At 41.3% G+C, this 17,686-nt stretch overlaps 1 protein-coding gene across 6 annotated transcripts in view; it reads right to left on the bottom strand.

The window, feature by feature from the left end:
- anks1b (ankyrin repeat and sterile alpha motif domain containing 1B) overlaps positions 1–17,347 on the bottom strand; it is a 269,926-nt gene extending 252,579 nt beyond the window's left edge. For 3 of the 6 annotated variants that reach the window (XM_055006384.1, XM_055006382.1, XM_055006383.1), the window contains exon 1: positions 16,660–17,344. In XM_055006384.1, the coding sequence (XP_054862359.1) occupies positions 16,660–16,790 (131 nt within the window). In that variant the 5' untranslated portion in view covers positions 16,791–17,344. Of the gene's footprint in view, positions 1–16,659 lie in introns of all 6 variants that reach the window. The other 3 variants (XM_055006381.1, XM_055006380.1, XM_055006379.1) reach the window with 3 other exon arrangements.
- Positions 17,348–17,686: the final 339 nt, after the last annotated feature.

Below are 17,686 nucleotides of genomic sequence, written 5' to 3'. Positions count from 1 at the left end.
ACGTACGGGAAAAGAGGAGTGACCTGAGGCACCGGACTGGGGCTTCATCTGCATTCAGAGTAGATTAAGTCAGAGATATTGAGCTTTAAAGTTGTTTCCCATCCAAAAACTAATATAACTTTTGGAAATTGCAGGCCGGCCTCTTCAACTAACTTTTCAAAAGTCCACCACCACTTACCTGTAATGGATGAAGGTGAAGCTCTACTAAAGGAATAAGTTCTGATCTAAGTTCTGGCTTGAACCCCAGAATCTGAAACTGTAATTTAAAAAAAACTTTTAACACATCCTTTCCTACTTTCTTTAACTTACAGTAAAGTTTTTAAAGGCCAGTCTCGCCATGCGGCAGCCATCTTGGTTAGAGCACCAATCAACATAGACGAGGAAAAACCATAAATGCAATTTCAATGGTCACCGGGAACATAACAACTGATAAATCTGTCAAATCCGATAAAAACTGCTTAAAAAGTTTTGTGCTCCAAAATAAGCCTTAACTCTTTGAAAGCCTGCCAGCGAGTTTGAAAAAAATTAAAATACACCCTTTATTGTAGAAAGAAACGCAAAAACTCCCTGGAAACCCATGAATAACTCGCCTAAATGTGCTGTTGTGTCAGGAAGATTATCAAAATCTAAGCTTAAAGTTGTTATGTTTCATAGAGCTGGCTTTATTCTACATGCCTCATTCCAAAAAAATTGCCATTTGCCCTCACCAGATTCTGTAAGAAAATCAAATCAAATCTGTAACACCTCAGTGCAACCATAAAGCCCTTAGTGAGACAATTATTAGAATCTAATTAAAAATTCCAGGAGTAAAATACCTATAGTAAGCAGTGATAAATGATAAGCTATGATTTTTTTTTCAATACCAGTAACACCTTTGAGCACAAAATTGAGCAATTTTTGAGTTCTCTCTTCTTTCCCGCTTAACCAGTTATAAGACTTTTAAAAAGTTATTTCAGGAAAGAAGTGGGACTTGTGTCATATAAATGCAATATTTAGTGTTACAAATTTCTCGCATAGTTGTTTATTTCAGGCTTCTTATAATATAAAAGAATTCTAATATCTCTGAATAATGTCTTTTACTGAGTCTGATCACACCTACAGTGGCTGTTTTTAGAAGCACTGGCAGCTCTAGAGTCGATCCTGCTGGGCAAGACTGAAATATTGGATGTGGTGCCACAACATTGAGTACGGACATTTCTGGTGCCCAGAGGATGTAATCAACTGACTTTGGAGATCCTCTGCCTTTTTAACTAGAGGACAGATGGCTGCTGAGCCTCTACAAGGAGTTACCGCTAAATATCCAAAATTTACTCTTAAAATCTACTTAAAACGAAGGAATGTTTGAATCTGTTTTTAGCAAATTACTACATGTAAAACAAAGACGGAAAATTTGCGTGCCGAAATGTCGTGCTCAAATAATGAGCATAGTAAACATTACAAGTGCTAAACATCAGCATGTTTGTGTTGTTATTGTGAGCATGTAAGCATCCTAAATTTAGCATTTAGCTCAAAACATTAGCTCTGTGTCCAAGTGCAGCTGGAGAGAGAACACGACTGTTGAATTTTATTACATAACCACTAGCATAATTGCATGGATTTAAATAGACTTGCTTCCTATAGGTGTACAGCCAGCAGGAAGATCAATATAATATGTTAATCATGTATTTTTTTTAGTGAATATCACACAATCATTGTTTTATACAGTTAATCTAAACAAGCTCAGTAAAAGAGACTGTAAACAAGGCCACCTGAGCAGCTTCTGGCCCACTAAATCATGTATGTAGAAGTCGTGTCAGCTTTGTGTGGGCGGATATGGAGAGTCTATGAGTGTCTGAATACATTATATCCACATATCCTCATGATGCTGCATCTACAACCCTGTAGCACCGATCGCAGCCTGAGTGCATGGTTTTTGCGTGTCTGTGTGAGCCTGACACAGGGACCGTGAGAGAAAGAGACAACAGGCAATCTGTTGGCATCAGCAAAGCCTGCTGGGAAATGTGTATCCCGTGGGAGGTTGTCAGCTCCAGGTAATTCACTTCCTGGTTGCTCTGCATGCGCTCCCTCGCTACGAGCGCCGAGGAGACGAAGCAATTAAAGGCGCCGTCGCAGCCCCAGCTAGGTGTCACTCACACACACACACGCACGCACGCACGCACGCACGCACGCACACACACACACACACACACATAGGAAGTGTAAACACAGCCTTCAGCTCCGTCACTCACACAGGTAAGTTGTTATCTACACACCTGGTGACAAATTACATAAGACACCTATGAGGAGCCATATGTCAGGGGAACATGTCCACACAGTCTGAATTTGCGTTTAATATTCATACGGAGTCTCTTTGTGACAAGCTGGGGAGGCATTCAGTCACACAGTCATCCGAGGTGATTAGTTGAGTGTATTTGTGTGTGTGGGTGAGAAAAAAAGCGACAGAAGCGGCGCAGCGTAATTGGGAAACTCCATATTTGCATAGATTACAGATGAAAGACTTTCTGGATCTTTTTCATCAATGAATGTGGCAAAGAGTTTGCAATAGAGTGGAAATTACTCCCTTTTAACTGTCTCTGTCTCACTCTGCTTCTCTTTCTCTCCACATCAGTTCATATTTGTATTTCATGTGACTGTTTTAGTGTACTCATGAGGCGCATTTATGTCTCTTTAAGGTCTATTTGTCGTGGCAGCTGGCTGGCTAAGACGAGGCACTGCACCAGTTGTGAGAAGGAAAAGACTGCTTGTATATGCTACATGGCCAAAAGTATGTGGATAGTCAGGAATTACACTTGAATGATATTCGGTAGACGGAAGGAAGCTTTTCTGCAGGATTTCTAGAACCAGTCTGCGATTTGCTCCTGTTCAGCCGGAAGAGCATTAGAGAAGACGGCCACTGATGTTGGGGCGATAAAACCTGGCTCACAGTCAGCTTCCAGTTCATCCCAGAGTTTCTGGATGGGGCTGAGGTCAATGCTCTAAGCAGGTCATTCAAGTTCATCTTGCTCTTGTCACGCTCAAAAAGAAAAGAGCCTTCCCAAAATTGTTACCACAGCACAATACTGTCTGTTATTTAAGATGAACCTGAGTGAACACATAATAATTACCTGTGTAGCAAAGAAGAAAATCAAAATTCAACTACATGACTGTAAATACAACTAGTTTTACTTTCTGGGCCTCTAAAATGTATTCAAATTAAACAGACTGCAACAGAAGAAAAATGAACAAACAAAGCCCAAAACAGAAAGGCATTCTTTGAAATTAGTGTAAATTATACCATATATCAGGGCCAGACAAGAATTGCTGGATTTTCTATCTTTGAATTAATGTTCAAAAACAACCACATCCAAGTTAAAAACTAGGATATTTCATCAAAAATTACTTTATTCTATGAGATATCTACAAGATTGCCACCTACAAATAATTTAAAGTAACCTTATTCTGCGAACAGCAAAAATTCTGTGCTCCTTGGCTGAGAAGAGATTATTGACTCCTCTGCGACCAACAGATACCAGAAATTCAGGGTATTATCACCTAAAGTGGGCTAAACTGCAGGCTTATTTTATGATTTAGGGTATTACAATACTATTATGCTGCACAAAAGAGATTCATGAGTTCTCCTTACCACTAGCCATGGCTGTGCTGTTTTCATAGAGGTGCAGGAATTCATATTGCAGTGAAAAATGAGCCCACAGTGACTAAAAACATGACAGAAACAAAAAATGCTGGAAACTGTTTGGGGTTCAGACGGTTAAACTGAACTGCACACACACCAGAGACCCAAACTCAATACAAAGAAAATGTTGCTTGCAAAAAAGGTTGTAAAAAACTGGCAAATGTCAAATTACTGTATGCAATAGTATAAGGGTTTCACTTAATTGAGTCTAGGGAGCCCAAACTGAAAAACATGGAAAAGCTGGGTCTGAAACAAAGCCATTGCTTGTAATTCCTTATCTGCCTAATTGACCTAATTTTCACAGTTATTCACTTGCAATGCAGTCACGGACAGGAATGTCCAAAGAAGCATTTTGTTCCTGAGTTTAACTCACAAGGTTCTGAAGTTTCTGGGTCTATTTAGACAATGGAAGACATATACAAAAAGTAGAGGAGATTAAAAATAAACATAGTAGCAGCACGGCCAAATCTAATGGATGCATACAAAGTGTCTGTGGATTTACTTCCAGAAAAGTGGTTTGGATAATATGGTCAACTGTCTGCAACCTGCCTCATTATCTAAGGACTAGTTTAAAAAAAGACGTTTCAGTAGTCTGTTATTCTGTTTTATGGCCTAAATGACAGAAAGAAGATCCCAGTTGAAAGGGTTTTGGCTTGAAAGTGGTCATACTCAGAGGCACTGACTGGGCACCGAACACCGTCTTGTGAGTTCCATTTTTAAAAACATACATAAGAATTGGACATTAAAGTAGTCCAAACTCACAAAGCACACACTTTCATGCATAAGTTCCCTCCAGTGCCCTCCAGCGTAGCCCTTGCCCTAAGCACATAATGACATTAGCATTTCTAGCCCTCTTCTCTCCACATCTTATCTACTTCAAAAGCAGCGCTTCATTAAACACTGCCATCTATCAGAGAGCGGCGAGCTGAGTGGAATGTGTGTGCGTGTCTCCACAACACTTACAGTGTTATGTGGGGTCACAGACTTGTAGATTACTGTGACAGGATGGACGTCACACCTTGCCCTCCCTCTGCTGCCTGCATGTTGCCTCCGTGTCTCCTCCACTCAGTGTCAACATGTTTCGCTCTTCAAGACCAAACACAACATGTCCAGAACAGGACCAGTGCACTTATGTGGAGGGGGAAAGTCATGAGACAATTAAATTAACAAGAAAATCTCAGCAGCACTCGCCTGGTAATGGATTTAGCACACTGCAAGCATGAATTACATCATTCATTACGCATTGTTATGTCAAAATGCTCAAGAAACATTCAGTTTGAACGAAATGCTACATGTCCATCTACATTATGTGGTTTTTAATTGACATAGAAATTACCTTAAAGCACTTTCTTTACTGATATATCATCAATGCTACCTTAAAGTAACAGTTTACATGATCAAATGTTTGTCAGATGTACTTATCCTTGTCATTTCTGGAGGTTGGGAGGCTAAAAATACACAACAAGGCTTCTTAAATCTACTTTTTCCATCTTTGGCATTCTAAACTTAACTGTATGTCCGTGTTAGACACACACCTACTTTCTTTTATATCAAGTATGTGGGAAAAATCAGAGTCGCAATTTAGGCAATTATATACAAATTATGTGCCAAACAGCCTAAATCTAGCGCTTTTTGCTGCCAGATTTATACCAGATTTGTTATTAATAATGTACCAAATCTCCAAGTGTTGACTCCAGCCCACAGTTGGCCCAAGTACTGCTACCAAAAGCTAAATCTCCGCCAATTTTAGTCTAAGTCTGTCTTGCCAAATCTGGTCACCATACTGTTTATTTGCCAACTCAGCACAACAAAATTGGTGGAGAGCTATACTATTTTAGGTACTCGCAGTGTCAAAATCATGAGAAGTATTTATCTCTTTTGAAAAATAACATGAGAAGGCTATCATGGCTTAATTTACTAAATATGTACAGTATACGCAGTATCTGTGCATCACTAGCAAATTCATGGTGTGGCCAGATAAAACACACAGCAAATTTATCCCCAATTAATTCATGTAAATGTCACTTTTTGAACATACACTGTATATAAAAGTGGACTTAGCCACCGTGACCACCTCTGGTTTGTTGAGCAATTTCTCAAGCCTTGACTTTAACATTTAGATCAAACTGAGATCTCAGACATTACACACAGTGACTCAGTAGCAACCTGGAAACCCAAGATAGGCCTACCTTGATGTATACATTAATAGACAAACCCTGCTTTATTGTCTGTTTTACTCTAAATAGGACCATAATTAACAGAATGCACATCATGCTGTATTAAAGGAAACCTGAAACTAGTGACTGAGAACATAAACTCATTAGGAAGATGTTTTTTGAGGTAACAGATCAAGTGAGAAGGAGAGTCATTTTCTCATAGACTTCTATACAAAGACTATGTCCACCTTCTCTAGGGATAGACCAATTATCGACCTGGCCGATTATTGTGACCAATATTTGTCATTATACCGATTATCTATATTGGTAAATTACTGACAGATAATTGATCAGTTAAATGCTCTACTTCAGGTCTGATGCAGCCTCCTCTTTCTCTCTCTGTCGTCACTCTGTGGTCTCAGAAAAGTCTCTCAAGAAGAAACAGAAAAAACTGAACAAGAGACACAAACCAGGAAATTAGCTCCTCTCATGGTGGTTAAGACTATGCTAACGACTAGCGGCCCAGCTAGAAGGCAGCCACAGATTACCCTGAAACAGAGTGTGGAAAACAATAATTAATAATGCTTTAAGATAGAAACCTTAGTGGACAATACAAGTGATAGAACAGTACAAGATTAAGAAAACAGAAGAACATCATAAGTAACTATAGTAACGATTAATCTCAGTCCATCCAACACAAACAGTGGAGGGCGTCATAATTTAATCTCTCCTATTTCTATTTTATATATTCAGTTGAAGTCACCCTTATTAATGACAAAGTCTATTTATTAATGACAAGTTCGCTGTCATCACATGTTGTTAAAATAATACATTTAAAGCTTTAGCTACCTAGCAATATACACCAACTGGCTAAATTGTGTGTGAAAAGGCTGTGTGTGTTTGCATGGCAGCTCAGATTGATTGATCACAGAACTGCTCAGGAACTCTTTCTGTTACTTTTTTCCAGCTGTCTCATCTTGTATTTTTTGTTCATGTTGTTGCACACTTGAGAACTGAATTGGAGTCAGTAAGCATCAAGATCAAGTTCAAGTAGAAACAGCTGCAATCTGAACACATCCTAACAGATCTAAATAAACTATACACTGCATTGACAATTTCCTTTTTTATGAAGCTAACCAGCACATTCCTGGACATTTTCCTCAATATTTGTGATTGCTTACATTCAGCAGTCATCATCTAGAAATCACAGCTTTGACATGTTTTCTTTTACCACTTTATAACAGCGTCTCCTGGGCCGTCACAATGCTACATTCCTCCTCTAACAGAAAACTCGACCTGGACAACACTAATAAATCTCAGGTTGAGCTTGTAGAGGCAGCCAGTTCTGAGAAGAGCTCACGAATCCCCTGAATTCCCCATTTGCCGCCGTCAACCAACACCGATGCTGCACAGAGAGGCATTATGGGTAAAAGATGCTCCCACATAGTGATAACAGATGTAGTGTGGTGTGAGACGCGAGTGAGAGAGAGGGAGACATAGAGAGACAGAGAGGAGGGGGGAGAGGAGCTTTTGATAAGATAGTGGAAGGTAGGGAGGAGAGGGAGGAGGAAACCATAAAGAGCAACAGTAGGGAGGCCTGATCGCTCGTCTCTGGAGAGGAGTGGAAGGAGGAGAGAGACATTGTGGAGTGAAGTGAGTGATGGAGAGGAAGCCAGGGAGATATTGACAGAGAATCCGGGGCACCAGATGGAGGGAGGGAGGCAGAGAGGGAAAGAAAAAGAGATTTGTGACTCAGACAAATACCAAAGATTTAGATTGAGGGAGGAACAAAGAGAGGCAGAGGCTTAAAGAGCAGGAAAGAGAGATGCAGAGTGTGTGTGTGTGTGTGTCTTGGCGAGTATGGAGGTCTCAGTTTCTTGGCAGGACGCTGCAGCAGAGCTTGGCCCGGACCCTAATGGAGTTGTAAGGAGCTTCTGAGTTTGATCACACACACACTCTCTCTCTCTCTCTCTCTCTCTCTCTCTCTCTCTCTCTCTCTCTCTCTCTCTCTCTCTCTCTCTCTCTCTCTCTCTCTCTCTCTCTCTCTCTCTCTCTCTCTCTCTCTCTCTCTCTCTCTCTCTCTCTCTCTCTCTCTCTCTCTCTCTCTCTCTCTCTCTCTCTCTCTCTCTCTCTCTCTCTCTCACACACACACACTTAAATATACACCAGCACACGTACACTTTCACACCTCCATCCCCTCTTCGATCAGTCTGGCTCCAGACAACCTCAATGCACTGACGCCACTGTTAAACCCAAACTTAAGGAAAAAGGAGCCCTACTGCAAATAGTGCATTTATAGAAAAGAGCTCCCAGGTTCCAGGATATGTTCAGGCTTTAAACATCATGTAGAAATCTGATTCTTTCTGAAGTTAATAATCAAAGAAGTAGCAGAAAATACCATTTAAAAATACTGTTGTAGCGTAAACACATTTTTAACTATCAGAAGTTTTTTCTGTGGCAAAATCAGCAGCTGATCTGTTTTTCTTTCACAGTTTTTATTAGTATAAACGTTACCTAAACCAGACACTTCTTAAACTAGAGCTGTACAATTAATCAAATAATAATCAGAACTAAATAATAATCACAACATGATCAACTGCTATGTTGACTTCAACAAGTTCTGCACACAGAAAAAATCAAATAATGATAAAAACATTTGTTTTAACTTGGGTAAATCTGACAAGACAACTTCCTATTTCAAAGAATTTTTGGTCATCATTTTGAGCTGTTGTGCTGCAGTAACTGAGTGGAGACTAGAAGCTTTTCTGTGCACAGCTGCCTCGCTAGCAACCACCACATCCTGCACGTGGGCCATTTATGGAGCATTGGTAAACTGTAGTGTCTATCGATTAGCAGATGCATCGAATTCAGGAGAAGAAGAGACTTGTATTGATGCAAACACATGTGCATTAGCAGGATTGTAACATCACAAGGTTGTGAAAACAGTGCTTTGTATTTAAATGTAAAAATGCAACAAAACTACTTTGTCCGTAAAAAACATATGTATTTGTAATCAAAACACTTGTGATTATCATTTATGGCCATAATTGTGCAGCTTTACTGTAAAATACAAGTTTCTTCTTGCAGAAGGAAATTTTTGAATGTTTAAGAAAATGAAATGAATGTAAAATAGTCAATATCTGGCATTTGGTTGTCATAATATCAAGATACACGTTAAACAAAATCGTCAAAGATGCTTTTCTTTACTCCAGGAACCTTTGACATCACCGTTGGATGTGGTTACGAGTTCAAAAAAGCTCTCATCTGACCGCACCCAGCCGGACAGATCGGTGGTGTTGGGTGTGGTCAGAGGTGAAACAGACCTGAAGCTGTGATGTGAAAACACAGATTTTCAGCCTGGTGTTCAGTTACTCTTTCAACGTTTTATTTTCTTTCAAACCTGTAAGCGTCACACCTACAAGATAGACTTGTCTGTTTGAGCCTAAGCATGTTTGACCTTGGGAATACAGACACGCTAGTAAGTAAGTTTGTTGTAAGTTTGTTGTTGTTGCTGATTTTTTGTTTGTTTTTTACCACAAATAGGTTTTCTGTTTGAATATATGTGCTCCATACAAACAATAGTAAAGCATGTAATCATCTTATGTGTTATCTTAAGTGTTTTTTAAAGCACCAACAGGGATATCAAAGATTATTTTAAACATATTAATTTTCCACAAAATTAATAAATTGATGTTTTGTGCATTAAACATACAGAAATAGTCAAAAAATGCCCAAAATACTCACAGAGCCAATAGGTAGCATATTTAAAATGCTTGATGTTTCCAACAAACAGCCCAAAATCCTTAGATATTCTGCTTACTATCATATTTGGCAAAGAAAGCAGCTTTGATTGAAAAATGACTGAAACTATGAATGCATTAAAATAAAAAGGTTTCTGATTTTCTCTTAACTCATTCATCAGTTAATTGATTAATTGTAATATCAACCCATATGTCTGTTGAGGGGGGGCTGCACAGTGGCGTAGTGGTTAGCACTTTCGCCTTGCAGCGAGAAGATCCCTGGTTCGCGTCCCGGCTTTCCCGGGATCTTTCTGCATGGAGTTTGCATGTTCTCCCTGTGCATGCGTGGGTTCTCTCCAGGTACTCCGGCTTCCTCCCACAGTCCAAAAATATGCTGAGGTTAATTGATTACTCTAAATTGCCCGTAGGTGTGAATGTGTGAGTGCTTGTTTGTCTATATATGTAGCCCTGTGACAGACTGGTGACCTGTCTAGGGTGTCCCCTGCCTTCGCCCGAGTCAGCTGGGATAGACTCCAGCCCCCCCGCGACCCTAGTGAGGATTAAGCGGTGTATAGATAATGGATGGATGGATGGATGTCTGTTGAGGGTTAAATTCTACACAAACAAGATAGAATTTACCAGTATCTTTTAAACATTTAGACTAAATTCCACATGCGCCATAACTGGTGACACACAGACACTCTCACGTTATGTGTATGTGTGTGTCCTTCTTAATCCAGTCCTTAATTTGACTTGCATTCCCCAGAGTTAACCTCTGACCCACGTTCGGTTTCCTGCACCACATGTAGCTCTTAGATTTCCCCATCAGTTCTCACCCTGACTGCTCTCCACTGTGGACGCTAGCAGTGGTTATGCAAGGACTGCGGTTATGTCACACACTTGGACTTGCAAAAAAAGACACATACACACACAAAGAGGCCGCTTGCCAGACTTCGGTTTTGGTCGTCTGATTTGCCGTTTCCTGAAACAGAGAGCTAAAGTGTTGCGGCCATGAAACAACTTGAGAAAAATAAACAGATATCTGCGGGTTTGTTTCTCGCCGTTCATCCTCATTGGACAACATGGAAACCACCACAACACACATTCACAGACACACACAGACCCATGCTGCGAGCTACAAAGAGCCGCTTAAAGAGTCCAACACAAGCAGGAGAAGAAATCAGAAAATAAACGCCAGGGAGACCGCCTGTGAGGATGCCAATTAAAACAGAGTCAGTACAGGAATACTGAAGTATGTGTGTGTGTGAGAGTTTGTGTGTGTGTGTGTGTGTGTGTGTGTGTGTGTGTGTGTGTGTGTGTGTGTGTGTGTGTGTGTGTGTGTGTGTGTGTGTGTGTGTGTGTGTGTGTGTGTGTGTGTGTGTGTCCTCTGGGAGTCACTTCTCTCCACTTAAAGGTTGTTTGTTTGCAAAGGAGGAGGGAGATAAACACACCTAGCCACACAAACAGGCAAAAAAAAAAAACAAGAAAGGCTTTCCCCAGAATGATATTGAGCGAGAGGGAGAGTGAAGAGGGATCAGCCGCCATCTGTCGAATCATGACTCATTCTCTTTGTGTGTATCAGCTTTCAATCAGCATCACTCCATCACAGTCAGCATGATGTCACAGTCAGCACATTTATCCTCATTTCTCCTACCAGACACCGCACAGAGTATAATGTGTACGATGATAGACTGTCATCACAGATTCATCTTCACTGTTAATATCAGTCCATGTGCAAAGCTGCTTAAAGGAAAAATACACATTTAGACACTTGATCCTTTTAGAGTGAACGGTGCAGCGTGCAGGACTTGAAGCATAATTATGTACTGATACATTAGAGTGAAGAAGAAAGCCTGCAAAAATAATCTATGTACAATGCACAGAAATCCTTGCAAACTTTTCATCCAAATTCATTGCAAAGGTCTACCAGTCAAAAATTGTGTATTAGTTTCCTAATTTAATAAATAGCTGCTGTAAAGTGTGTTATTTTACTATGTCTAATGTAGCAGCACTGTGTTGAAATCACATTATTTTGCTCTACCATCTTTCCCTCGATCTCTTTACATGTGTATTACCCAGAATATCATTCGGCCCAAAGTGCTCTTTCTATTGGAAAGCACTTTGGCTCAACGTCTGTTGTTTTAAATGTACTATATAAATATCAGAGACTTGACCTGACTTGGCTAAATTTGTCGCAACTATGTGAGAGTTACAGTGGTAGCACCAGCAGAGAGTTTCTCCCCCTTTTTCCATAAAAGAACAAATGGAAAACGCTTCCATCTGCTTCATTTAAAGCATAATCTCAGTTTGTGCATACAGTAAAGACCTAATTGGAATAAGTTAATTTAGCGGAAGAATAAATATGGCATTAGAATAAAGTGAGGATGTGATATGTGGGGATTCCGCAGCTGCTAAAAAACACTAGAGCAGATCAGAGGAGGCAGATTTGTTAACATTAGAGATGCACCGATTTGATCCACAGGATTGGTGTCAGCGTCAGTACTGACCTGATTAAGCAGATCAGCTATCATCCAGACATGGCCAATCCATAAATGCAGCCAGCTTTTTTTGTATGTGTGTTCTTTTTAATAAGTTGCATTCACATTCACAGCTGACCTTACATAGCTACACAAATTAACACGAGTGAATTCCACGCAGAGCGTACACAGATTATAAACATAACATCATAGCACCGGTGTGATCAGAATTGTGCATAAGTCGGTAACAGATGATGATATCAGAAGAGAAGGAGGTTAAAATCACAGGGAGCATCACAAATGCAAAGCAGCAATGAAATGCCCTGACGTACAACCACTACAGGCCCTCCATAAATTATGTAATATTGTGTAAACTAATTATTCCCACACATCCAGCCAGTAGATAAGTGCTTTAGGGAGTGTGTTTAGGATTTATTTTTACTTCCCAGCACAGACACAAAGTCACCATTTACAATACGGGTCATCTACAAGAGAATATAACCCATTAAACAGCAGTGAGATCATACAGTATTGATTTTCCACTGTGTGTGCGTGTGTGTGTTCATGCCTCGCACCACAAAACTGCAGCAGAGGATCGTCTTCTCTACATCCTGCACTTAATGTGTGTGTTTAAACAGTAAGTGTGTGTGTCTCTGTTCACGTTGGCCGTTTAGTGCAATTCTTTCAGCAAAAAGAGGAACCTCATGACTTAGGAATGCTATGAATGGCTCAGAGGTCTTAAGATGGGAAACTATGCATTGATTCCCGGAGATTATTCCCATAACGTTAACCCTCCCCCGATGTGACCTGGACGCTGACTCACTCATCTGCTAAAAGTACAAATAGCTCTCAATTAGGAGGCGTGTCACACGGCTGCTCACACACACGTTAACACACACATGCCTCTAACCAGATGGACAGATGTGCAGGAGTGTGTAGCCCACCCAGTGTTTCGCAGGCATCTCCTCATGGGGCCATTATCTTGACCCAATAAAAGCCAAGTATGTGTAACACAGTGGACGTAACTCATTGACAATAATCTGCACACATATTTCCACTCATAACACACCTGACTGACCTCAACTTCACCCTCCAAGTCAGTTGTGTTTCTTTCTCTTTTTTGGGTTCCCACACAGTCAAAGCTACTGCACTTTGTTTCTCATGCTACACTGATGTGAACAATGCTTTTCCACCAACACTCCCTCAGTGAAACTTTGAGTCATTTCATAGTCTCCTCAGTAAGCTCCACATTAATTCAGGGATTTGTAAATAATCACTGTCCTTCCATAAATTTAATTTCTAATCGTAATTCGTAAAGTAAACACAATAGGGAACAGTGTATACATTTTGGTAATGTGGGAGATGAGATACTGCACATAACGTAACAAATCGGAGGTAATTTTTTAGTTAAGTCCGTACAATCAACACAGATTCATAGTGTGAGGTATAAACAAACACCAGCGGGCAAACTAATTTTAGTTTATCAATCTGTATTCATACTAACACTTTACTTTTGACTTTGCTTTTCATGTATACACCAACACGTGGTAACAACTGAACCATCTCCATGACAACTGAGTAACCGCAATCCTCGAAGGCCATAAGATGTGTCTGAAAGGGCCAGAAAATTAGCACTTCGTGTAGAGCTGGTCTCCAAGGTTACTAATGCACCTTCAAGCTAAGCTAAGAAAATGAATTACATTAAACAAGACGAAGAGTTTCTAGAAATGTTGGACTATTTAGATATTTTTTCATTGCATAGGTATTCAGTTTTAAATTTTGGGATGCTGATATTCGTTTGTTTCTCATCTTTTTGCTAAATGTACTGCAAAACTCATTCTGTCAGCATATTTTCTTCTATATTCATACTTTTTAATTGCACATTAAAATGTGGAGACATAAATCTAAGGTTGGGTGGCTGACATTTACTAGCAGTGAACATCACACTTCAGTTCGCCTCAGTAGTCAAAGGGAAGACAAAACCTAGCCGGAAACAGACTGTAACAGCTCCGTCTGTTATCAAGCAACGTATAATGTTTACCATGTTAACATTTGGCACTACTACAAAACACAAAACACAACTGAGACTAATAAGAATCACATTAGTCCTGCATGAACCTGACGCATTTTAACCTGATGATGGTGCTAAAGGAAATATCAGTATCACCAAAGTAGGCAGGATCCATCCTCTGGGGACCCTGAACATCTGTGGTAGCTTTAATGCCAAAACATCCAACAATTTTTCAGATATACGCTACCGTTCAAAGGTTTGGGGTCACCCAGGCAATTTCATGTTTTCCATGGAAACTCACACTTTTATTCATGTGCTAACATAATTGCACAAGGGTTTTCTAATCATCAATTAGCCTTTCAACACCATTAGCTAACACAATGTAGCATTAGAACACAGGAGTGATGGTTGCTGGAAATGTTCCTCTGTACCCCTATGTAGATATTCCATTAAAAATCAGCCGTTTCTACCTAGAAAAGCCATTTACCACATTAACAATGTCTAGACTGCATTTCTGATTAATTTACTGTATTGTATCTTCATTGAAAAAAAATGCTTTTCTTTCAAAAATAAAGACATTTCTAAGTGACTCCAAACTTTTCAATGGTACCAGTGGTGGAATGATTGACATCCTTGCAGCCAAATCCAATAAAAATACAGCATCATTGTGACAATTATCATAAAGCATGTACGGTAAATGGTCAACATGTGGTATGGAGCCGGGATAAAGCTTAAATGCAACACCCGTACATCTCACTGCACAGAAAATTAAGCAGGAGGCAACAAACTACACCAGCAAACAAGCGGCGTCAATAATTACTTCTCATCTAACTGCTGAGTTTAATCTACAACTATAACTGCATTATCTCAGAGAGGAAATTAATGTGCAGAAAAGGAAGAACAGAAACACACGGGCACACCTAAATTACAGTATGTCAAACCGTGCATGTCATGAACTTTGCTGACCCACGAGTTAAAAAACTGCACCACATGTTCTTGGCCACTTGTTGCACGCAGCTTCGACAACATGAATATCTTACTTTTATCTATCACCAAATGTGGCAAACAGACAGCATTCGTCTTCTGTACTTCCTCAGCTGCTCTTACAGGTGGGAGGAATTCCTCAAAACGCTGCAGTCTCCTATTGCTTTCTGTGCTTAAGCTTAAAGGACAGTGAAGAGAAGCTACTGCTTTCTATCGCATCCTCTCCTGCGGCCAATGAATGAAACCGTGTTTAAATGAAGCTGTCTCTGCTTTAAACAAGTTTGGCTCTTGCCCTTTAAGACCTCGGCAGGAGTCCTGAGGCCCTTAGTCGAGTGGTTGGCATTCTCCCTGCCAGCATGCGACCTGAGCCCGGTCGTGAGATGCTCTGCTCGAGAGCCCGAGGCGGTACTCCTCCCAGACACCCCCGCCTTTGATCTACTAATCACCTGGCTCAGCCTCAGCCCCAGCAGAAAGAGGGAGAGGCTGCAGGGGCGGGAGGAGGACCATAATAACCTCAGCAGTTGTTCTCACAGCCAGATTGAAGGCTTTTTAAGGTTTTGTCCTTCACATAACATTTATATTGACCTCATCTGACAAATAGCAGCATGCGATCACATCACTAGACACTAGAAAATGGAGAAATAAGTTGATACTTTCACATAAACAATGAGTTCAAGGTTATAAGGTGAAGTCTGGAGCCACCTGTTAACCCGATTAACAGCATTTCCTCTCTTTCCAGAAACCAGAAAAGATGTTGCAAGTGATTTTTCTTTTCCACAACCAAGAAGCAGCTAATCACCTTATCAGGAAATCCAGTCTTTGTTTACTGTTTGCCTCCCGACAAAGAAGCACGTGAAAAGCCAGAACAGTTTCACAGCCAACTCTGACATCCTGCCTGTCAGGCCTTCTCAGCATCATGTGAAAAGACACAGCGCTATATACAAACACCACGAGATGATCAGTTTAGGTAACGTCAATTCACAAGGATGGTGATTAAAAATTCACGCTTTAGTGCTTCCGAGGGTTTGATGAAAAAAGCTTCTCGCTGCACAGAGAAACACGTGAAAGATGCAGACTGGACTCTCAGCATCACTACACTGTGACAGTTGTCAGAAGACGAAGGTACTGTCTGTTCTTTCAGCTCAGCGTACAGTAGCTCTCCCCAAAACCAGTCCTGGTGGAGAGAAGGACACAAGAGAAAACTGGCCTGTGTATTGTCACATATTGATAGATTCTGTCTGGGTTACAGTATGTACCTCAATCAGCCTGCAGCACTTTTTCTGCGCTTTGCCTCACTCACTCAGCTCTCTTGACTTTGCATGACAGACTTCCTTTCTCGTCCTCTCCTGTCTCCTGCAGCATGTTGCAACCTTATACCTTATGGAAAGATGTGCTCTGCCGTCTGAATATACATTACACCGTCTGTATGCTGCAGCTGAGAGGAGAGAGCCTCAGATTGGTTGTCTTGGCTCATTTCTAGTGCAGTGACCTAAGATGAGGCTAAATTATGCCTAATTTTGCAGCATGGGAACCCCCCCTCAGGAATCCCTCCAGGACCCCCAGGGGCTCCCTGGACTGTGTAGCGGTCATGGGAAGCAGATTCATGCAGGTTGCTTACCTCAGTAGGCTGGGCAGAGGGATGGAGCCGGAGCCTGACCCCAGAATTCCCTTCTTCCCACTCAATAATTTCTCCACCAGGGCGACATTCCCGGTCCGGGCGGCTTCCAGCAGCTCCTGCTCCTTCCCCATCCCGGACACAAGTTTGCAACGTCGGGGTTGTGAAAATCCAACAGATCTCCCATACACTCCTCCTCTCCTACGACTCCTTTCTTCAGTGTCTGCTGTGGGAAAGCATCTGGAAGGATTCCTCTCACTGCATGCTGCTGCTGCTGCTGCTGCACGGAGGTGAAATAGGTGTTATTGATGCTGCAGAGCAGGTTTAACGTGCACGGCTCCCCTGGTGCCTTTTTAACCTCAGTCCATTCACATGCACGGTTCCGTAGTCTCCGGTAGTATGAGCCCGCTGACGAGCGCTGCTCCCCGGTGTAACCTCAGCGCAAACAAGAGCAGCGGGGGAACCGGGAGGCTCCGAGGCGAGTCCCTGAACGTAAGTGTGAAGTGAAGAGTAAAAGCACGGCTGAAAAAAGGGAAAAGAAAAGCACAAAGTCCCTCTCAGTCCGAACAGAGGATGATGACAAGTCTGAAGCTCCTGCCGGTAACAGGCGGGAGCTGAAACTCCGTCCGCCTCCACATGAAGCGCTCCTGCCCCGCTACGTTCGACACCTCTCTCCGGCGAACCTACCGCACTGGCCGGTGCCTATCTGTGTCGCCTGAGACTCGGAGGTCAAGTGAGCTGGAGTTAAACAGTGGAGTTCCCACTGCAGCTTCCAAAATAAAGCCTCGAGTCTTCGTGCGTTGTTTCTTTGCTGTCTCGTCTAAATAGATTTTTCTGTTCAGTCTGAGTTGTTTGTTGAGCACTGTCATTCGAATAACGTTACGTCCGTTAGCAAAACAGCTAAGTGTCTAGCAATGCAACTTACCAGCCGTTTGCTAGCCAGCTATATAACTACTACTCTACAAATGACAAAATATAATAGTTTTTACTAAAATAGTTACACTTATATACAATATTCTACAATTTGAAG

The sequence above is a fragment of the Amphiprion ocellaris genome, chromosome 21, assembly GCF_022539595.1.
Source record: "Amphiprion ocellaris isolate individual 3 ecotype Okinawa chromosome 21, ASM2253959v1, whole genome shotgun sequence".
In the NCBI taxonomy this organism is placed as follows: domain Eukaryota; kingdom Metazoa; phylum Chordata; class Actinopteri; family Pomacentridae; genus Amphiprion; species Amphiprion ocellaris.
The sequence above is the reverse complement of the archived record's forward strand: the minus strand, read 5'-3'. Positions and strand labels throughout refer to the sequence as shown.